General features: G+C 37.9%; 1 protein-coding gene across 2 annotated transcripts in view; it reads left to right on the forward strand.

Annotated features, from left to right (window-relative positions):
* Positions 1-18,405, forward strand: part of LOC122056567 (kinesin-like protein KIN-14L) — a 34,685-nt gene that overhangs the window by 3,630 nt on the left and 12,650 nt on the right. For both annotated transcript variants that reach the window (XM_042618574.1, XM_042618575.1), the window contains 4 exons: positions 3,884-4,015; positions 7,946-8,124; positions 9,425-9,586; positions 9,702-9,793. In XM_042618574.1, coding sequence (XP_042474508.1) covers positions 3,884-4,015; positions 7,946-8,124; positions 9,425-9,586; positions 9,702-9,793 — 565 coding nt within the window. The remainder of the gene's footprint in view (positions 1-3,883; positions 4,016-7,945; positions 8,125-9,424; positions 9,587-9,701; positions 9,794-18,405) is intronic.

An 18,405-nucleotide genomic window follows, 5' to 3' on the forward strand; every position in this document is an offset into this window, starting at 1 on the left:
AGCAAGAAATGGAGTGGGTATTATTGTAGATAGTTTGTTAAAGGATGAAGTTGTAGGAGTAGTTAGAAAAGGGGATAGAATTATAGCCCTTAAGATAATAGTGGCGAAAAAAACTATGAATATAATTAGCGTTTATGCACCACAAGTAGGATTAGATGAAGCTACCAAATCAAGATTTTGGGAGGACTTCGATGAAATATTACAAAATATTCCATCAAATGAAATGATTTTAATAGGAGGTGATCTAAATGGGCATGCCGGAGTGAAAAATGAGGAATATGAGAGAGTACATGAGAGTTATGAGTTTGGAATGAGGAATAAGGAAGGGAAAACTATATTAGATTTTGCGATAGCATATGATCTTATATTAGCTAATACTCTTTTTAAGAAAAGAGAAGAACACTTAGTCACATTCAAAAGTGGGATTAATAAATCGCAAATTGACTTTCTTATGATTAGGAAGAAGGATAAAAAGATTTGTAAAGATTACAAAGTCATCCCTGGAGAAAGCTTAACTACCCAACATAGGGTAGTAGTGTTGGATATACGCCTCAAACATAGTATCAATAGAAAGAAAATATATATAATTCCTAGAATTAAGTGGTGGAAGTTAAAGGATGGGAAGCAAAATATATTTAAGAATAAGTAGAAGTACAAGCATTAGGTGAAATATATGATGACTCTAATACAACATGGGATAAGATGGTATCAAAGTTGAAAATAGTAGCTAAGAGTGTACTCGGTGAGTCAAAGGGGCATGTACCACTAACTAAAGAATCTTGGTTGTGGAATGAGAAAGTACAAGAGAAAGTAAAGGACAAACGAATAGCTTATAAGGAATTATATATTTGTAAGAACGAGGAAAACTTAAAAAAATATACAAATAGCCACGAAAGAAGCTAAGAAAGTAGTGAGTGAAGCAAAAAAATGAAACTTTTGAACGGTTATATCAAAAATTGGATTCAAAAGAAGGAGAAAGAGACATTTATAGAATAGCTAAAGTGAGAGAAAGGAAAATAAGAGATCTTAGTCAAATAAAATATATTAAAGATGAATGTAATAGGGTATTAGTAAACGACGGAGAAATAAAAGAGTGGTGGAAGAGGTATTTTCATCAATTTTTTAATGAAAGTTTAAGTGACCAATTTAACTTAGATAATTTAATTAGGTCAAATGAGCATAGAAATTTTAATTTTTATCGTAGAATTTAAACTTCAGAAGTAAAACAAACTTTAAATGAGATGCACAATGGAAAAGCCGTTAGACCAGATGATATTCCGATAGAGGTATGGAAGTGCTTAGGGAAACAAGGTATTGAATGACTTACAAAATTATTTAACATGATATTGAAAACGAAAAAAATGCCTTATCAATGGAGGATAAGTACTCTAGTTCCCTTATATAAGAACAAGGGAGACATACAAAATTGTGCAAACTATAGGGGTATTAAACTAATGAGTCATACTATGAAACTTTGGGAAAAAGTAATAGAAAAAAGATTAAGGAAGGAGACCACAGTGATAGAAAATCAATTTGGGTTTATGCCTGGAAGGTCAACAATAGAAGCTATCATCTTCGACAATTAATTGAAAAATATCGAGAGCAAAAACAATCTACACATGGTATTCATTGACTTAGAAAAGGCGTATGATAGAGTCCCAAGAGAAATTATATGGAGAATTTTAGAAAGAGAGGTGTTAGCGTAGCATATATTAACTAATTAAGGATATGTATGAGGATGTAACGACCAGAGTAATTCAGAGTAACTGAAGGATTTCCAATAAAGATAGGGTTACATCGAGGATCTCTAAGTCCCTATCTTTTACATTAATTATGGACGAACTCATTGCGCACATTCAAGACACAGTATGTTGTTTGCAGATGATATTATTTTGGTAGATGAGACACGCGAAGGAGTAAATGCTAAATTAGAATCTTGGAGGGAAACACTAGAAGGGAAAGGTTTTAAACTTAATAGATTAAAGACAGAATATATGGAATTTAAGTTTAGCAATATTAGAAGTAATGAAACAATTGTTGAGATAGAAGAGGACGAGTTGCCCGGAACCGAGAGATTTAATTATTTAGGATCATTTTTGCAAAATGATGGAGGGATTGAGAGAGATGTCTTACATAGAATACAAGCAGGATGGGTGAAATGGAGGCGTGCGTCGAGTGTTTTATGTGACCGTAAAGTATCTCTTAAACTTAAAGGTAAGTTTTATAAAATCGCAGTTAGACCTGCTATGTTATATGGAGCTATGACTCGAGCACATGAGCAGAAGATGAGAGTTGCAGAGATGAGGATGTTAAGGTGGATGTGTGGACATACGAGGATGGACAAAATAAGAAATGAGAGCATTAGAGAGAAAGTAGGAGTTGCATCTATTGAGGAAAAACTCAGAGAGACACGTTTAAGATGGTACAGACATGTACTTAGACGACCAATAAATGCTCCAGTTAGGCGATGTGAAACTATGATAAACATGCATATAAAACGAGGAAGAGGAAGACCAAAAAAGACTTGGTTAGCAACAATAAAACAAGATAAAATTTATTTAAATATAGATGATGATATAATAGGAGATAGAGCTCAATGGCGTAAAAGGATTCATACAGCCGACCCCACTTAGTGGGAAAAGGCTTGGTTGTTGTTGTATATGTGTTAGTAAATTGCTTCTTAATCAACTATGATTTTTTTTTGATACATTCTTTGCAAATCCTTCTATACTTATATTCAATCATTATTTACTAAGTTTTTTAATCACTTAAAGCTGGAGTTTCCATTCAGTTTTTCTTCTCAAGTTCCATAGTGCCCTAGTTAAGTTTTCTAAAATAAAAAACTTAAGTTAAGCTATGATTCAGCAATCAAGTATTGCCATGTTGATCAACATTAGTTGTCTCAAGCCAAAAATAAGTTAGGCTAGGTGGGTTAACCATGTTCCTTGCTAAATTATGCTAAAGATTTTTGACATATAGTTGTAGATGTTTTGATTTGTGCTGGTCAGCAACAGCTGAAACAACATTGTGAATCATGCTATGTGGAAATGGAATCAGCATACCAGCGTGTCCTGATTTTATGTGCATTATATATCATTGGTTTCTCTACTTCCCCAGATTCTTGCCCTGCTATAGTTTTGCAAACTGGCCATTCTATGGACTGATACATATTGCATGTACTGGAGGATTCATTGAATTATTCTTTGGAGAAGTTATGATTTTTAGAAGAAACAAACAATTAATATATGCATTCTCAAAGAAAGAAACAATTGATTCATAAATCTCGACTATAAATTCTTCATTTGATATTGAGAATGGATGGCATGGTCAGTCTATTATGCATAGCTGAAACCTTACTTTTGTCTTGGAGAAATAGGAAAATTACAAATCTTCCCAACCATCATCACAATGCTCTTCACTATGGAGGTTTAATTGTATGTCTTGTTAATTGTGGGTGTGACAGTTAGTTCGTGTATCTTTTTAGGTTGAGGATAATCAAAGTAATTAACTGAAGGAAATGGTGCTTGCATAAGGAAACTTGAACGCATTGTAAAAATGATGTTCTCAACACATTTTGGATTGGATGCTTGATGATCACCCAACCATTGAGGCATTTCATAAATTTTATATTCTTTCTTTTTATTACTCTTAATATCAAATATTCAATATTTCATTACCTTATGGGGCTTAAAATTGTTATTTAGCAGGTTTGTGTTAATTTTTCTTGCTACCTTTATGTCCTTTACTTTCAAATTCTAGGTATCCATAGTAATTGCAGGATATCATTGACTTGTTACTTTGAAAGGATATTCTTTATGTTGAATAAATTGTTTGTCATTGCTCGTATGCACTCATAGCTCTCTAATTCAGATCCTGTTTTCAGGAAGGATCTAGTCATGAACGTGGTTTATACCTTCGCAGCTTTGAGGAGCTTTTTGATCTGTCTAATTCAGATACCACTTCATCATCTCAGTATACTTTCTATGTTACTGTCTTTGAGCTTCATAATGAACAGGTTGTACCAGACTTCCAGTTTATAATCTTTTCATTTGCTTTCTAGTTATCTCTTAAGATGTGTTTCCTTTGAGAGAATGGGATAAAACAAGGTGTCACAACCTAAATAGATGAGAGGATTCACCCATTAACTTGTCAAACCCAACTAATGACCCAAAATACATAAATGCAAGGTAATAGCTGCTAACTCAACTAAGCTTATAAAGCTTCTTTATTAGCCAACAACTTTCTCTTTGGACTAAATCGAGGTGATTCATGATCAAGGTTTAAAATTTCGACCCGTGCCGAGGTTTCGGTTCTGGACCAGAATGATACAATTTCAGTACTGTATCGTACCGTGCCGATGAGTGTACTAAGAGTGTACTCGGTGAGTCAAAAGGACATGCACCACTAAGTAAAGAATCTTGGTGGTGGAATGAGAAAGTACAAGAGAAAGTGAAGGAAAAACGAATAGCTTATAAGGAATTATATATTTGTAAGAACGAGGAAAACTTAAAAACAATATACAATAGCCAAGAAAAAAGCTAAGAAAGTAGTGAGTGAAGCAAAAAATGAAACTTTTGAACGCTTATATCAAAAATTGGATACAAAAGAAGGGGAAAGAGACATTTATAGAATAGCTAAAGTGAGAGAAAGGAAAACAAGAGATCTTAGCCAAATAAAATGTATTAAAGATGAATGTAATAGGGTATTAGTAAATGATGGAGAAATAAAAGAGCGGTGGAAGAGGTATTTTCATCAACTTTTTAATGAAGGTTTAGGTGACCAACTTAACTTAGGTAATTTAATTAGGTCAAATGAGCATAGAAATTTTAATTTTTATCGTAGAATTCAAACTTCAGAAGTAAAACAAACTTTAAATGAGATGCACAATGGAAAAGCCGTTGGACCAGATGATATTCCGATAGAGGTATGGAAGTGCTTAGGGAAACAAGGTATTGAATGACTTACAAAATTATTTAATATGATGTTGAAAACGAAAAGAATGCTTGATCAATGGAGGATAAGTACTCTAGTTCCCTTATATAAGAACAAGGGAGACATACAAAATTGTGCAAACTATAGGGGTATTAAACTAATGAGACATACTATGAAACTTTGGGAAAAAGTAATAGAAAAAGATTAAGGAAGGAGACCACGATGGAAAATCAATTTGGGTTCATGCCTGAAGGTCGATAGAAGCTATACATCTCCTTAGAATTAATTGAAAAATATCGGGAGCAAAAATAAGATCTACACATGGTATTCATTGACTTAGAAAAATATGATAGAGTCCCAAGAGAAATTATTTGGAGAATTTTAGAAAGAGAGGTGTTAGCGTATATATTGAACTAATTAAGGATATGTATGAGGATGTAACGACCGGAGTAAAGACTTCAGGCAATTTTCGATAAAGATAGGGTTACATCAAGGATCACCCTAAGTCCCTATCTTTTACACTAATTATGGACGAACTCATCACAAGAAATTCAAGACACTGATTTACTTGCTTGTTTCAGATGATATTATTTTGTAGATGAGACACGTGAAGGAGTAAATGCTAAGCTTGAATCTTGGAGGAAACGCTAGAAGGGAAAGGTTTTAAGCTTAGTAGATTAAAGAAATATATGGATTTAAGTTTAGTAATATTAGAAGTAATGAAACAATTGTTAAGATAGGAGAGGACGAGTTATGCGGAATCGAGAGATTTAAATATTTAGGATCATTTTACAAATGATGGAGGATTGAGAGATGTCTTATATATATCTGGCGGGATAGGTGAAATGGAGGGCGTCGGTGTTTTATGTGATCAGAAAGACCTCATAAACTTAAAGGTAAGTTCTATAAAACCATGATTAGACTGCTATGTTATATGGAGTGAATGTTACAAATGAGCATAAGATGAGAGTTGCAGAGATGAGGATGTTAAGGTGGATGTGTGGATATACGAAGATGGACAAAATAAGGAATGAGAGCATTAGAGAGAAAGTCGGAGTTGCATCTATTGAGGACAAACTCCGAGAGACACGTTTAAGATGGTACGGACATATACTTAGACGACCAATAAATGCTCCAGTTAGGCGATGTGAAACCATGATAAACATGCATATCAAACGAGGAAGAGGACGACAAAAAAAGACTTGGTTAGCAACAATAAAACAAGATAAAATTTATTTAAATATAGATGATAATATAATAGGAGATAGGGCTCAATGGCCTAAAAGGATTCATACACCGACCCCACCTAGTGGGAAAATGCTTGGTTGTTGTTGTATCGTACCGTGCCGATATAGTTTCAAAATTTTTAAATATAAAATATATTAATTAAAAACTAAATATTTAACATAAATATTTAAAAAAAAACAAGATAAAATATAATCTTTTAAAAAAGAAAAATATATGAAAATAGATAAATAAATAAATAAAAATTTTATTATAATTTTTAAATTAAAATAAATGAAATATAAAATTAATTAGATAATTTTATTAAGGTTTAATAAAGTATCTTTAGATTATCTCCACCATAACTAGGAGTTGATTAAAAAAATTAACCTAAGTTTAATTAAAAAAAATCTGAAATCCGACACCACTCGCGAGCCCGCACGACTTCGGTGTTGTCATAGGGTTGCGTGACCAGCCATGGCCTCGGGGATTGCATGACTCCTTCAGTGCGACCACGTTGGTCGTGCGACCCTCTACAGTGACCACAAGGTCGCACGATACCTCCACGACGGCAGCGGAAGGGTTATGCGACCTCTCCGCTACTGTTGCAAGGTCAACACCCCTCTGCTGTGACTACGGGGTCGCGTAACACGTCGCACCTGTCGTGGGTCTGGTGCCGGGGTCGTGCCGGTGCCGATCGTCGAGCAGAACGAGACGTTTTGTCCGTTTCGACCGTTTCGGCACGACACTTTAAACTGTTCATGATATCCTCACTTAATATCTTTAGATTCTTGACGATACTTAAAATTCTAACTCATAGTCGAGATTCGAGAATCATCCTTAATCAACTTGCAAGGTCCAATGGTCACTACACCATAAGGAAGCCTTTTCCAACACCTCAACATGTGTTGAATTAACTTTGTTTTAATATCAATTGTCACAACATACTGGAATAAGAAAATTAACCTATGAATTTGTCATGCCTAACCATTATAGCAAAATGCTTAAACCCTCAATGGTAGCTCATTCATCTAAGCATCTTCTTTATTAACCCGTAACACATCATGTGAGACTAAACTCGCGTGAAACAAGGAGGGAAGCTAAAGAGGCAAGCCAATTCTTTACTATTTCGTAGGATGATAAGTGAGAACTACAAAGTTAGGGATATTTTTCTCTCAAAAAGAAACAACCCAACTTGGATGGAAAGCCCCCTCTAGTGCCTATGATCCTTGTGCCCTTGCTCAATGCAGCCATCTGTCTCGGCGTCATCCTTTTGTGTCTTTGCATCCTCATCTTTGCCATTTGACTCTCGAGTCAGAATTTGTGGCCTCTGCCAGCGATAACGTTAAGAGCCATGCAAATCTGACAACATGAGGGTGCAGGGAATGATTTTTGTCTGTTTTGACACTATTCAAGCAACAATCTTGGGTCAATGGTGGAGGGTGGTTAGGGAGATAGCGGAAGATAGGCAGAAATTGTTAGCAACAACAATTCATGTATTTGGCCATGTTTAGGATAGGGATGGAGATGGGTGAGTGCCATGCCTGTACAATAGAAGTTGAGTGTATTTTAGGGATTTTTATTTTTTCTGCCTTTTTTCATTGAGGTGATAACATAAAAGGAAGTTCTTTCTCTTTCTCCCCTTATTTTTATGCCCATATCTCTCATTCCTTGTATATAGCCTTCTAAGGAAGCACAGCATATGTTTCCAGTTCCTAGAATCTGCATGCATGTATTTCTCAAATGAGATTAATTTATCTTGTTGTTTTCACTTTTTATATTGTGCTAGGTTCAAGATTTGCTGGTAAAATCTTTAAGCACCTCATCAAGCAATCAGTTCAGCAACCAAGATTCATCCTTGGAACTAGTGCAGGAGAAAGTAGACAACCCTTTGGAATTTACTAAAGTACTTAAAGTTGCACTGCAGAATCGAGGGACAGATTCTTCAAAAGCCATCATGTCACATTTGTATGTATAAACACTGTCTTGGATGAGGATTCTTTAAGATAGTTGTCGCAGATCCACAGTTGAGCAATTTTATATGCACTAAAAATAGGCTGGATTAATTGTGAATCTGTGAAGAAATGAGCAGTATGTTTTAGTTGGATTTGTTTTGGAACTGGTTGATATTTGTCTATACTCTGCAAGAACTGTTTCCTGGTTGGCATTGTTGCTAGGGTTTATTGTTGAATTTGGTTCATATTTGTCCATATCAGCATAACATCTGCAAAATCTGACACAACCTTAAAAAATTATATTTAATTGTGTCGATAGTATATAGTCTGAGGCTGCTGCATGCCGACCCTATCCTGTTGCTTTCTTGAGTAAAACTACACACGCCACTCCTGTCTTGTAATTAACTTGTCTTTTTCTCTCCATTGGCCATATCAAGAGGTTTGATTGTTGCAATTTATACCAAAGACTCAAGTTTTACTGATCCCTCACATGGTAGTAGACCACTCACCGAAGGCAACACTGCTCTCAGAAATGCTTTACAATGTCGATATGACAGCATCTAGCAGACAGCTAGAGGTAGCTCTTTCTTGAATACTTGCAGCTTTCCTTGCGGGGATAGAAATGTTAGAGAATTTGATATCTTTTCATAGGGTTCAGTTCTTACTGTTGAGAAGCTGGATGGTAACACCGATTCTGTTTTTTGTTCATAATGGAACATATCTCGTTCAAGATGGAGGTTATATATGAGTTGAGCCCATAAGGATTGTCCTCTTCTTCTAGTTACACCTGCAATTTTGTGGCATTGTCATTTTAATTGCCATTGAGCCAACCTCAAATAGTTCCGACAAAAACTTGTTGACGATCTGTTAAAGAATTAACATTCATTATATCCAAGATTCTCTTATTTGCGTTATGTTGTATCTGGACATATTGAACTTCAAGATTGTAGCTTGTATGGCGTAGTTGCTGGCATCAGACTTCCAACTGATTCAGTAAATATGGTAAACATTGTTGAGAGTAATCCCAGTTTCATTCATGAAACTCAATTAGATTAGCTGTTAAACTAAGAAAATGCTGATCTTATATGTTGTAGTTTGGTTGGAGAAAATATTTTTTTTGGTTAATCTCACAGTAGCATTTCATTTCAAACAAAATTTGTCAACTTTCTAGTTCTCTTGATTGTTCGATCGTCGATACTTCTTTGCATTTATTGGATAGTCATTTAAATTGCAATCAAATGGTCAATCACGAAACTTGCCTGCATATAATTCTCATGTTTTTATCTGAGACATGCATTGTATCTTTTTCCCAGGATTGTTACCATTCATATTCATTATTCCAATTGGGTCACTGGAGAAACTCTTTACAGCAAACTCTCTCTTGTTGATTTACCTGGAAGTGAATGCTTTATGGTGAAAGATGCTACAGGAGATCATTTAACAAGCTTTTTACATGTTTCAAAGTCACTTTCTGCGTAAGTTTGAAATGCATGTTGCTCTTACGTTTTGTTGTTAGTTACAATTTTGAAGAATGCTGATTCATGATATTTTTTTATTCTCAAATATCTTTTTCCTTTGTATACTGATTAGGTTGGGTGATGTTTTGAATTCATTGACTACAAAGAAAGAGTCTATACCATTTGAAAATTCAAGGATGACTCAAATTCTTTCTGATTCCCTGGGTAACCCCTATTTCATCAAATTTTTACATGGTGTTTCATGCCATTAAAATATATATTGCAATTTTGATCCCTATGGTTTTTGTGCAGTTTGTTTAATGACTTAGGAGCGCACATAATGTTGCTTGAAGCCTAGGAGTTTCTGTGTGGAATTGTCTTCCACTGATTAACAAATATGCATTTTTTTTATTTTTATTTTTTATTTTTTATTTTTGTTGAATGGGTTTTAGGTCTATGAAACCCTGCTTAACAGGCCTTATAATGGGTTAATTGTTTGGGTCCTGTGGGATAGGCTCAGTTTTCACTCATAGCTCGTTGGCAAAGTGATTTAGGTTGAAGAGCATGGCTAGGTTCACTTCTGTTTCTAGGTATCATAGTGTTGGGTTTTTCGGGCCGCGAAAATCGCTTTTCGCGTCGCGGAAACCCCGAATCACCCAAAGCCGTAGATCCGTGCAAAGAAAAATTTCGAAAACACAAATACGAGTTTTATACTACGATCTACAGTAGATCTACAAAGGAAAAACCATTTTACCTTCGATGCGTGCCCTTCGTTTAGTCCCGCTCGTCCAAGGAAGCGTTGGATCTCGAGAGTGTCAATGTAGACACTCCTCTAGTGATATCCACACGAACAAGGAGTGGTCTTCTACCACTCAAAGATGGAGAAGAGAGCCCCAAGTGTGCTAGCACTTTTCTAGAGCTCTCGGATGGGAACAAAAAGGAGAAAAGAGAGAAATAGAAGAGAGAATCACATACACTCCTTTAGTACCCTCCTTTGTGACCTTCACTTTCCCTTGTGCTCTTGGAAACAACTCAACATCTTCTCCTCACCATGATAGCCACGACCACAGCCACTCAAGAGGAGAGGGGAACCCAAGGAAGAAGAAAGAATAATGACACCACATCAATACCCAAAACAAAAACCTCCACACCATCTAATGTGTGGCCGGCCACACCATAAAGCCCCTCATTAATGTGGCCGGCCACATTAAAACCAATTGGATGTGTAACCTCCAATGAGGTGGCATACCATTATGAGGTGGTGATGTGGCTAATGATGTGGCTAGGTTGGTCATGCCAAGTAGGATGAGTCAACCTTCATGATGATGTGGCAAGACATCAAGTCAAACTTGATGTTTCAACTTCCATTTGGTCAAGTCAAACTTGACCAATTCTCTTCCTTGTTGAGTTAAATCCAACCTTTGATTCAAGTCAATTTTAATTTAATGAATCTAATTCATTAATATAAATTGACCCAATGAATCAAATTTAAATTAGACTCATTCAACATTTGAATCTAATTGAGTCTAACTCAATAAGTCTAATTTTGAATCCAATCTTTGGTGCATCATATGAATCTAATCCAATTGGTTTATCATATGAACCTAATCTCCATCCACGTGGTCGTTGTGTGTGACCCAATAGGTTCTTGTAACGTTGGCAATGTTTCTAAACTCTTTTAGAAACATAAGCAATGAGCGGCATCTAGCAATACATCATTGCTACCCAAGTTACAAGAAATGTTAAGATCCAACATCACCTTGTGACTACTAATTGTGACTCCTCACAATATGTGACATTGTCCTTCTATCCTAGACATCTAGATTGATCAATATGAGGCATAGACCGTGTCATCCTCTAATCAATCTAAATCTTGAACTTCAAGTAGACTCACTCGATCAAATGAGCTCAACATCTAATGTTGACTCATTTGGGCATGGCCATGCACTTCGTGGTCTAACTCTATCAAGAATATTGATGTCGCTCCCATCATATGGGAGGATAGATCCCATTTACATCACTCACATCCCTCTCGCATAATTTGTTACATACCCAAGAATCGCCTTTATAGTCCACCTTATTACGGGGTTTACGAAACCAAAGTACATAACTCCTATGTAGGGATCCGTGGTGACTTTAGGTCTAAGGACTAATAGTCATACTAATAGCGTGAGAAAGTATATGATACTCATATAACGATCCACGATACTTTCTCACGGCAGTCATTCAAGATATATTCTCTAACGACACCCACGTGTCACCGATATCTCTATATCCACGACTCATGAGATCAAGTCATCGAGTGACCTACATGCTAGTCTTATCATTAACATTGTCCCTAGATGTTAATACTCGACTAGGAATAAATTAGAGTAGTGTTCCTATATCATCTCACCATCGATTCAACTAATCGATTGATATAGTATGAACCTTCTACTCAAGGACGTTACTATATTTATTTTATCCGCACTAATACAAATAAGCATAATAACCAAAACCAAATGCCTTAATATATATATAAGAATATGATATACGTGAGTCCATACAATCATCAAACGATTGACTCTGGGGCTCTAACTAACAATCTCCACTAGCACTAGTGCAATCAATATAGGCTCTAAGGCCCAATGACCTAGTGTGACCATCATGCTTCCTCCGTGCCAAAGCCTCGGTCAAGGGATCTGCGATGTTAGATTCGTGGGTACTCTGAAATCTTCACATCTCCTCTATCGATAATCTCTCGAATGAGATGGAAGCGCCGTATATGCTTGGTCCTTCGGTGTGAGCGAGGTTCCTTCGTCTGTGTATAGCTCCATTGTTGTCACAATAGAGCAACTGGGTCGGCGATGCTAGGAACCACCCCAAGTTTAGTGATGAACTTGATCAAACCGCCTCGACGCAAGAATGATTACTCGGTTTACATTGTAGAATCGCCATCGTATCCCGCAACTCTTCCACCGGACCACCATTAATGCAAAATACGAACCCGATTGCGATCTATAGTCATCCCGGTCGCTGGAAGCTAGCATCACCGTAACCCTTTACGCTACTAGCTCATCGTTGCCTCCATATATCAAGAAATATTCTTTAGTCCTTCTTAAGTACTTAAGAATATTCTTGACCGCTATCCAGTGACTTTCACCGATCTGGTATCTGCTCGTCATGCTCAAAGCATACGAGACATCGGGTCGAGTACATAACATGGCGTACACGATCGATCCTATGGCTGAGGCATAAGGGATCCGATCCATGCGGTCTCTCCTCTCTAGAAGAGGGACCTTGAGTCTTGAAAGACTCACGCCACGTGACATCGCAGAAATCCTTCTTGGAGTTCTGCATGGCAAACCCAAGGAGTACCTTGTCGATATATGTACTCGACTTATGCCAGCAATCTCTTAGATCTATCTCTATAGATCCGTATCCCTAGAATGCGGGATGCCTCACCTAAGTCCTTCATCGAGAAGCAACTCCCTAGCCGGTCTTGGCAGATGAAGCATAGGGATGTCCTTCCCAATGAGTAGTATGTCATCCACATACATATGAGGAAGACAACTATATCCCTACAACCTTCTTGTAGACACAAGGCTCATCTTCGTTCTTGATGAAACCAAACTGTTTGATTGCATCGTCGAATCGAAGATTCCAGCCCGAGAAGCTTGCTTTAGTCCATAAATGGACTGTTGACTCTGCTAGTATCTTGTGGATCTACAAAACCCTGGTTGTGTCATGTACACATCCTCGAGTAGGTTTCATTCGAAACGCGGTTTTGACATCCATCCGCCATATCTCATAGTCACGGTAGGCTGCAATGCAAGCACGATCCGAATAGACTTAAACATCATCTTGGAGAAAAGGTTTCATCATAGTCGATACCATGAATTTGCTTGAAACCTTTAGCTACTGCGACCCTTATAGATAAGTCCATCCACGCTTTCTCTTAAAGACCCACTTGCATCCAATGGGTTCATGTGGATCAACCAAAGTCCATACTTGGTTGGTGTACATGGATTCTATCTCGGATCTCATGGCTCTAGCCATTTCTCGAATCTGGTCTCATCACAGCTTCTTGATAGGTGATAGGCTCATCCTCTATGAGCACAATGTCATCGGTAGACAAGAGAAATGAGTATCTCTCGGTGACGATGTACCCTATCACACCTGCGAAGAGGTATGTCTACTTGAACTAGTTGTTGTTCCTCAACTCTTTGTGGAACATCATCCACAACACTTCGTGGTTCCAAATTTCCATCCGGGCATCGGTCTTGTTAACATCTTGAACTTCTTGAGATCGAGCAGCTCCACTAGTCTTTAAAACAAAGTCCCTTTCTAGAAAGACCCGAGTCTTTGCCAGACTGGGAATGTAAAATAATATCCCTTAGTTTCCTTGGGATATCCAACGAAATAGCACTTGTCGGATTTGAATCCTAATTTGTCTGAGACTTGACGTAGTCTCACAACCCCAAATCCTCATGAAAGACACTGGGCATCTCCCAGTCCATATCCTATATGGTGTCTTTATCACGGCTTGATGGAACTCGGTTGAGTATGAAAGCTGCAGTGTTTAGAGCGTATCCCCATAGATATGCCGGAAGATCCGTGTGACTCATCATAGATCGTACCATATCTAATAAGGTACGATTCCTCCTTTCGGATACACCATTCCTGTATCCGGGAGGAGTGAGTTGAGATAAAATCCCACACCCAGCTAAGTAGTTATGAAACTCATGGCTTAAGTATTCACCACCTCGATCTGATCAAGTACCTTAATACTCTTGCCAAGTTGGTTCATTCTTGAATTTTTGAACTTTTCAAAGGATTCGATTTATGTGTCATCAAATACACATAACCATATCTCTGAAGTCATGAAAATGTGATGAAGTACCTATAACCGCCTCTAGCATCAACATTGAAAGGGCCACATACATCACTATGTATGAGTCCCAACAAATCGATTGCTCTCTCGCTATGCCCACTAAAGGGGTCTTGGTCATCTTGCCTCGTAGGCATGACTCGCTATGATTTAAAATCAAATGAGTCCAAGAAACCATCCTTATGGAGTGGATAAGCGCTTGTCATTTATATGACCTAAGCGATAGTGCCAGAGGTGTGGTTCATATCGTTCGATTTGAACCTCTTGGTACTTATGTTATAGATAGGGCTCTCAAGGTCTAGAATATAGAGTCCGTTCATCGGAGGTGCATTATGATAGACATATCGTTTAAATAGACGTAACAACATTTGTTCTTTATTATAACGAAAATCCTTTCTTGTCGAAACAAGAAACCGATATAATGTTCTTAGTCAATGCAGCACATACAACAATCGCCTAACTCTAGTACAAGCCCGGAGGGTAGAGATGAAAATAAGTCCCTACAACAAGCGACCCGTGCTCCATTGCCTACTCGTAGGTCTATCTCTCCCTTTGTCAATGCTCTGCTATTTCTCATTGCTTGTACATTAGTACAAATGCGAGATACATCCAGTATCTAATACCCACGACGAAGAAATAGAGGTTGACTTCATAACATTTATACCAAGTAGAAATCTTATTTCTCTTCTTGTTAAGATCTTCCGGTATCCTGTGAAGTTCCTCTTCGATGCTTGTCCTTGATATAGTTGACGAAGATGTGCAACCATATCGTAAGCACCCATCAACTCATGTTGCTTCGAGCTCGAGTTCATGGTTGCAAGCATTAGACAGGACACATCGAATCGTCGTCTTGATGCTTCTTGTAAGCATCACGCCTCGCGTGGCGGTGGCGGGAGGAGCCTCGAATGGGTGCTCCAACGCATGCCACGTTCTTGGGTGAGAATTATTCTCAAGTTCTGCATCCCGGAAATTTGCTCCGTTGAGCTTGTCCTTCTTAAGGGCAGGAACGCAGAGAGAAGAAGTTCGTATTCGACGTCATGGTTATCTACAACAAAATTTGCGAAATAAATATCATATTCTTTTAAATGATCTAATTAGGCCTTTAATTAAATGATGCTCCCACTGAATTCTATAATTCTTGTGGGACAAGATCCACATCATACTAACCTTGAGTTAGCTTTGGCTAATACGCCCAAGGCTTAGTATGATCGGTAGGTAACGATTACCAATTACATCTCTATGCAACTCTTGTTTATAGAATCAATATCTGCATTTATATTAAAACTCGAGTTAGCTTTGGCTAATACGCCCGAGAGTTAATATAGATGTGATTTTGACCTATCTTTTCCAACCGTTGGAATAATGCCTATAGTTGACTCGATCCAACCGAGTAACTAGGAATACTCAATCTAATTGAGTTTGTATTCACCCATGCGTTGATAGGCGGGACCAAGATTGTCCCTCCGTACCCTACCAAGATAATATGTATTGCTCTGCTTTGGCAGATTCAACAATACATGTGATCGAGGTAGTGATAGGTATCACGGCATGGTTAGGCATTTAGAGTTGGTTCGATCTAGATCTAATCTAATCGAGAAGGATGCATCTTGTGCATGACTTAGATCTAATCTAATCGCAAGGGTGCATCATGTGCACGACTTAGATCTAATCTAATCGTTAAGGCACTAATTAATTAATTAACTATTAAACATGCATCATATACATAACAATTAATTAATTAATTTATTTGTGATTTAGTCATGACCCTACTACGATCTTCTCAAGCCAATGAGAAGATCGAATGGTCAACCTAGGGTCAACAGCTTCTCCAAGCTCCTCCCTTTGACCACCTTGTGTTGCTCGTGCCCGCCTCGGAACTCCGTCTCGTGTGGACCCTCCACCGCTCCAATTTGTACATTACAATTTGAAACTCGAGTTACATTCGAGTCTAAATCTAATTTACAACAAGAAAATAAGAGAAGGCACGACGCGCAGGTCGCGAATATAATACAACACTCGCAAACACATAACGACACGCAGGCCGTATTATGAATTACAACACAACCAATCATATTGGGTTTTGGGCCATGACTATCACAAAATTAATATATAATTCAAAATTATATATTTTCATAATTTTCTATAATTTTAAAACTAATTTTAAAATTTTTTATGAGTAAAATTTCCCGGCGGTCCCGTTTAGCGGTTTCGGGCGCAATCGCGGAACGGATCCCCTTGCGGGGCCCAGGGGCAGCGCCCCTACCCGCGATCTAACCATCGCGAGGGTTCCTTTGCGATCCAACAGCGCCTAAACCCGCTGTCCCAAAACGATTTGGGCCGAGACATTGCCGTTTCGGAAAAATCTTCTCGACGGGTTCGTTTTTAGCGATTTCGGGTGCAATCGCGGAGCAAATCCCCTTGCGGGGTTAGGGGCAGTACCCCTACCCACAATCTAACCATCGTGAGTTGCTCCTTTGTGATCTAATGGCACCCAAGCCCGCTGTCCCAAACGTATTTGGGGCAAAACGAAGCCGTTTTGGAAAAATCTTTCCGGTAGCCGAAGCCTACAAGTGCCGAGACACTTGTGCTTCGCTTCTACGGAAAAATTACCCATAAAAACTATAAAATCATAATTTTACAGAAAATTACAGAAAATTTAGTTTTCATAAAACCAAAAACAAACTCGTATTCGCCTTGAACGTGACTCGATACCACTGTTGGGTTTTTCGGGCCGCGAAAACCGCGAATCACCCAAAGCCGTAGATCCGTGCAAAGAAAAATTTCGAAAACACAAATACGAGTTTTATACTACGATCTACAGTAGATCTACAAAGGAAAAACCATTTTACCTTCGATGCGTGCCCTTCGTTTAGTCCCGCTCGTCCAAGGAAGCGTTGGATCTCGAGAGTGTCAATGTAGACACTCCTCTAGTGATATCCACACGAACAAGGAGTGGTCTTCTACCACTCAAAGATGGAGAAGAGAGCCCCAAGTGTGCTAGCACTTTTCTAGAGCTCTCGGATGGGAACAAAAAGGAGAAAAGAGAGAAATAGAAGAGAGAATCACATACACTCCTTTAGTACCCTCCTTTGTGACCTTCACTTTCCCTTGTGCTCTTGGAAACAACTCAACATCTTCTCCTCACCATGATAGCCACGACCACAGCCACTCAAGAGGAGAGGGGAACCCAAGGAAGAAGAAGGAATAATGACACCACATCAATACCCAAAACAAAAACCTCCACACCATCTAATGTGTGGCCGGCCACACCATAAAGCCCCTCATTAATGTGGCCGGCCACATTAAAACCAATTGGATGTGTAACCTCCAATGAGGTGGCATACCATTATGAGGTGGTGATGTGGCTAATGATGTGGCTAGGTTGGTCATGCCAAGTAGGATGAGTCAACCTTCATGATGATGTGGCAAGACATCAAGTCAAACTTGATGTTTCAACTTCCATTTGGTCAAGTCAAACTTGACCAATTCTCTTCCTTGTTGAGTTAAATCCAACCTTTGATTCAAGTCAATTTTAATTTAATGAATCTAATTCATTAATATAAATTGACCCAATGAATCAAATTTAAATTAGACTCATTCAACATTTGAATCTAATCGAGTCTAACTCAATAAGTCTAATTTTGAATCCAATCTTTGGTGCATCATATGAATCTAATCCAATTGGTTCATCATATGAACCTAATCTCCATCCACATGTTCTTTGTGTGTGACCCAATAGGTTCTTGTAACGTTGGCAATGTTTCTAAACTCTTTTAGAAACATAAGCAATGAGCGGCATCTAGCAATACATCATTGCTACCCAAGTTACAAGAAATGTTAAGATCCAACATCACCTTGTGACTACTAATTGTGACTCCTCACAATATGTGACATTGTCCTTCTATCCTAGACATCTAGATTGATCAATATGAGGCATAGATCGTGTCATCCTCTAATCAATCTAAAT

Source organism: Zingiber officinale, chromosome 3B (assembly GCF_018446385.1).
Source record: "Zingiber officinale cultivar Zhangliang chromosome 3B, Zo_v1.1, whole genome shotgun sequence".
Lineage (NCBI taxonomy): Eukaryota > Viridiplantae > Streptophyta > Magnoliopsida > Zingiberales > Zingiberaceae > Zingiber > Zingiber officinale.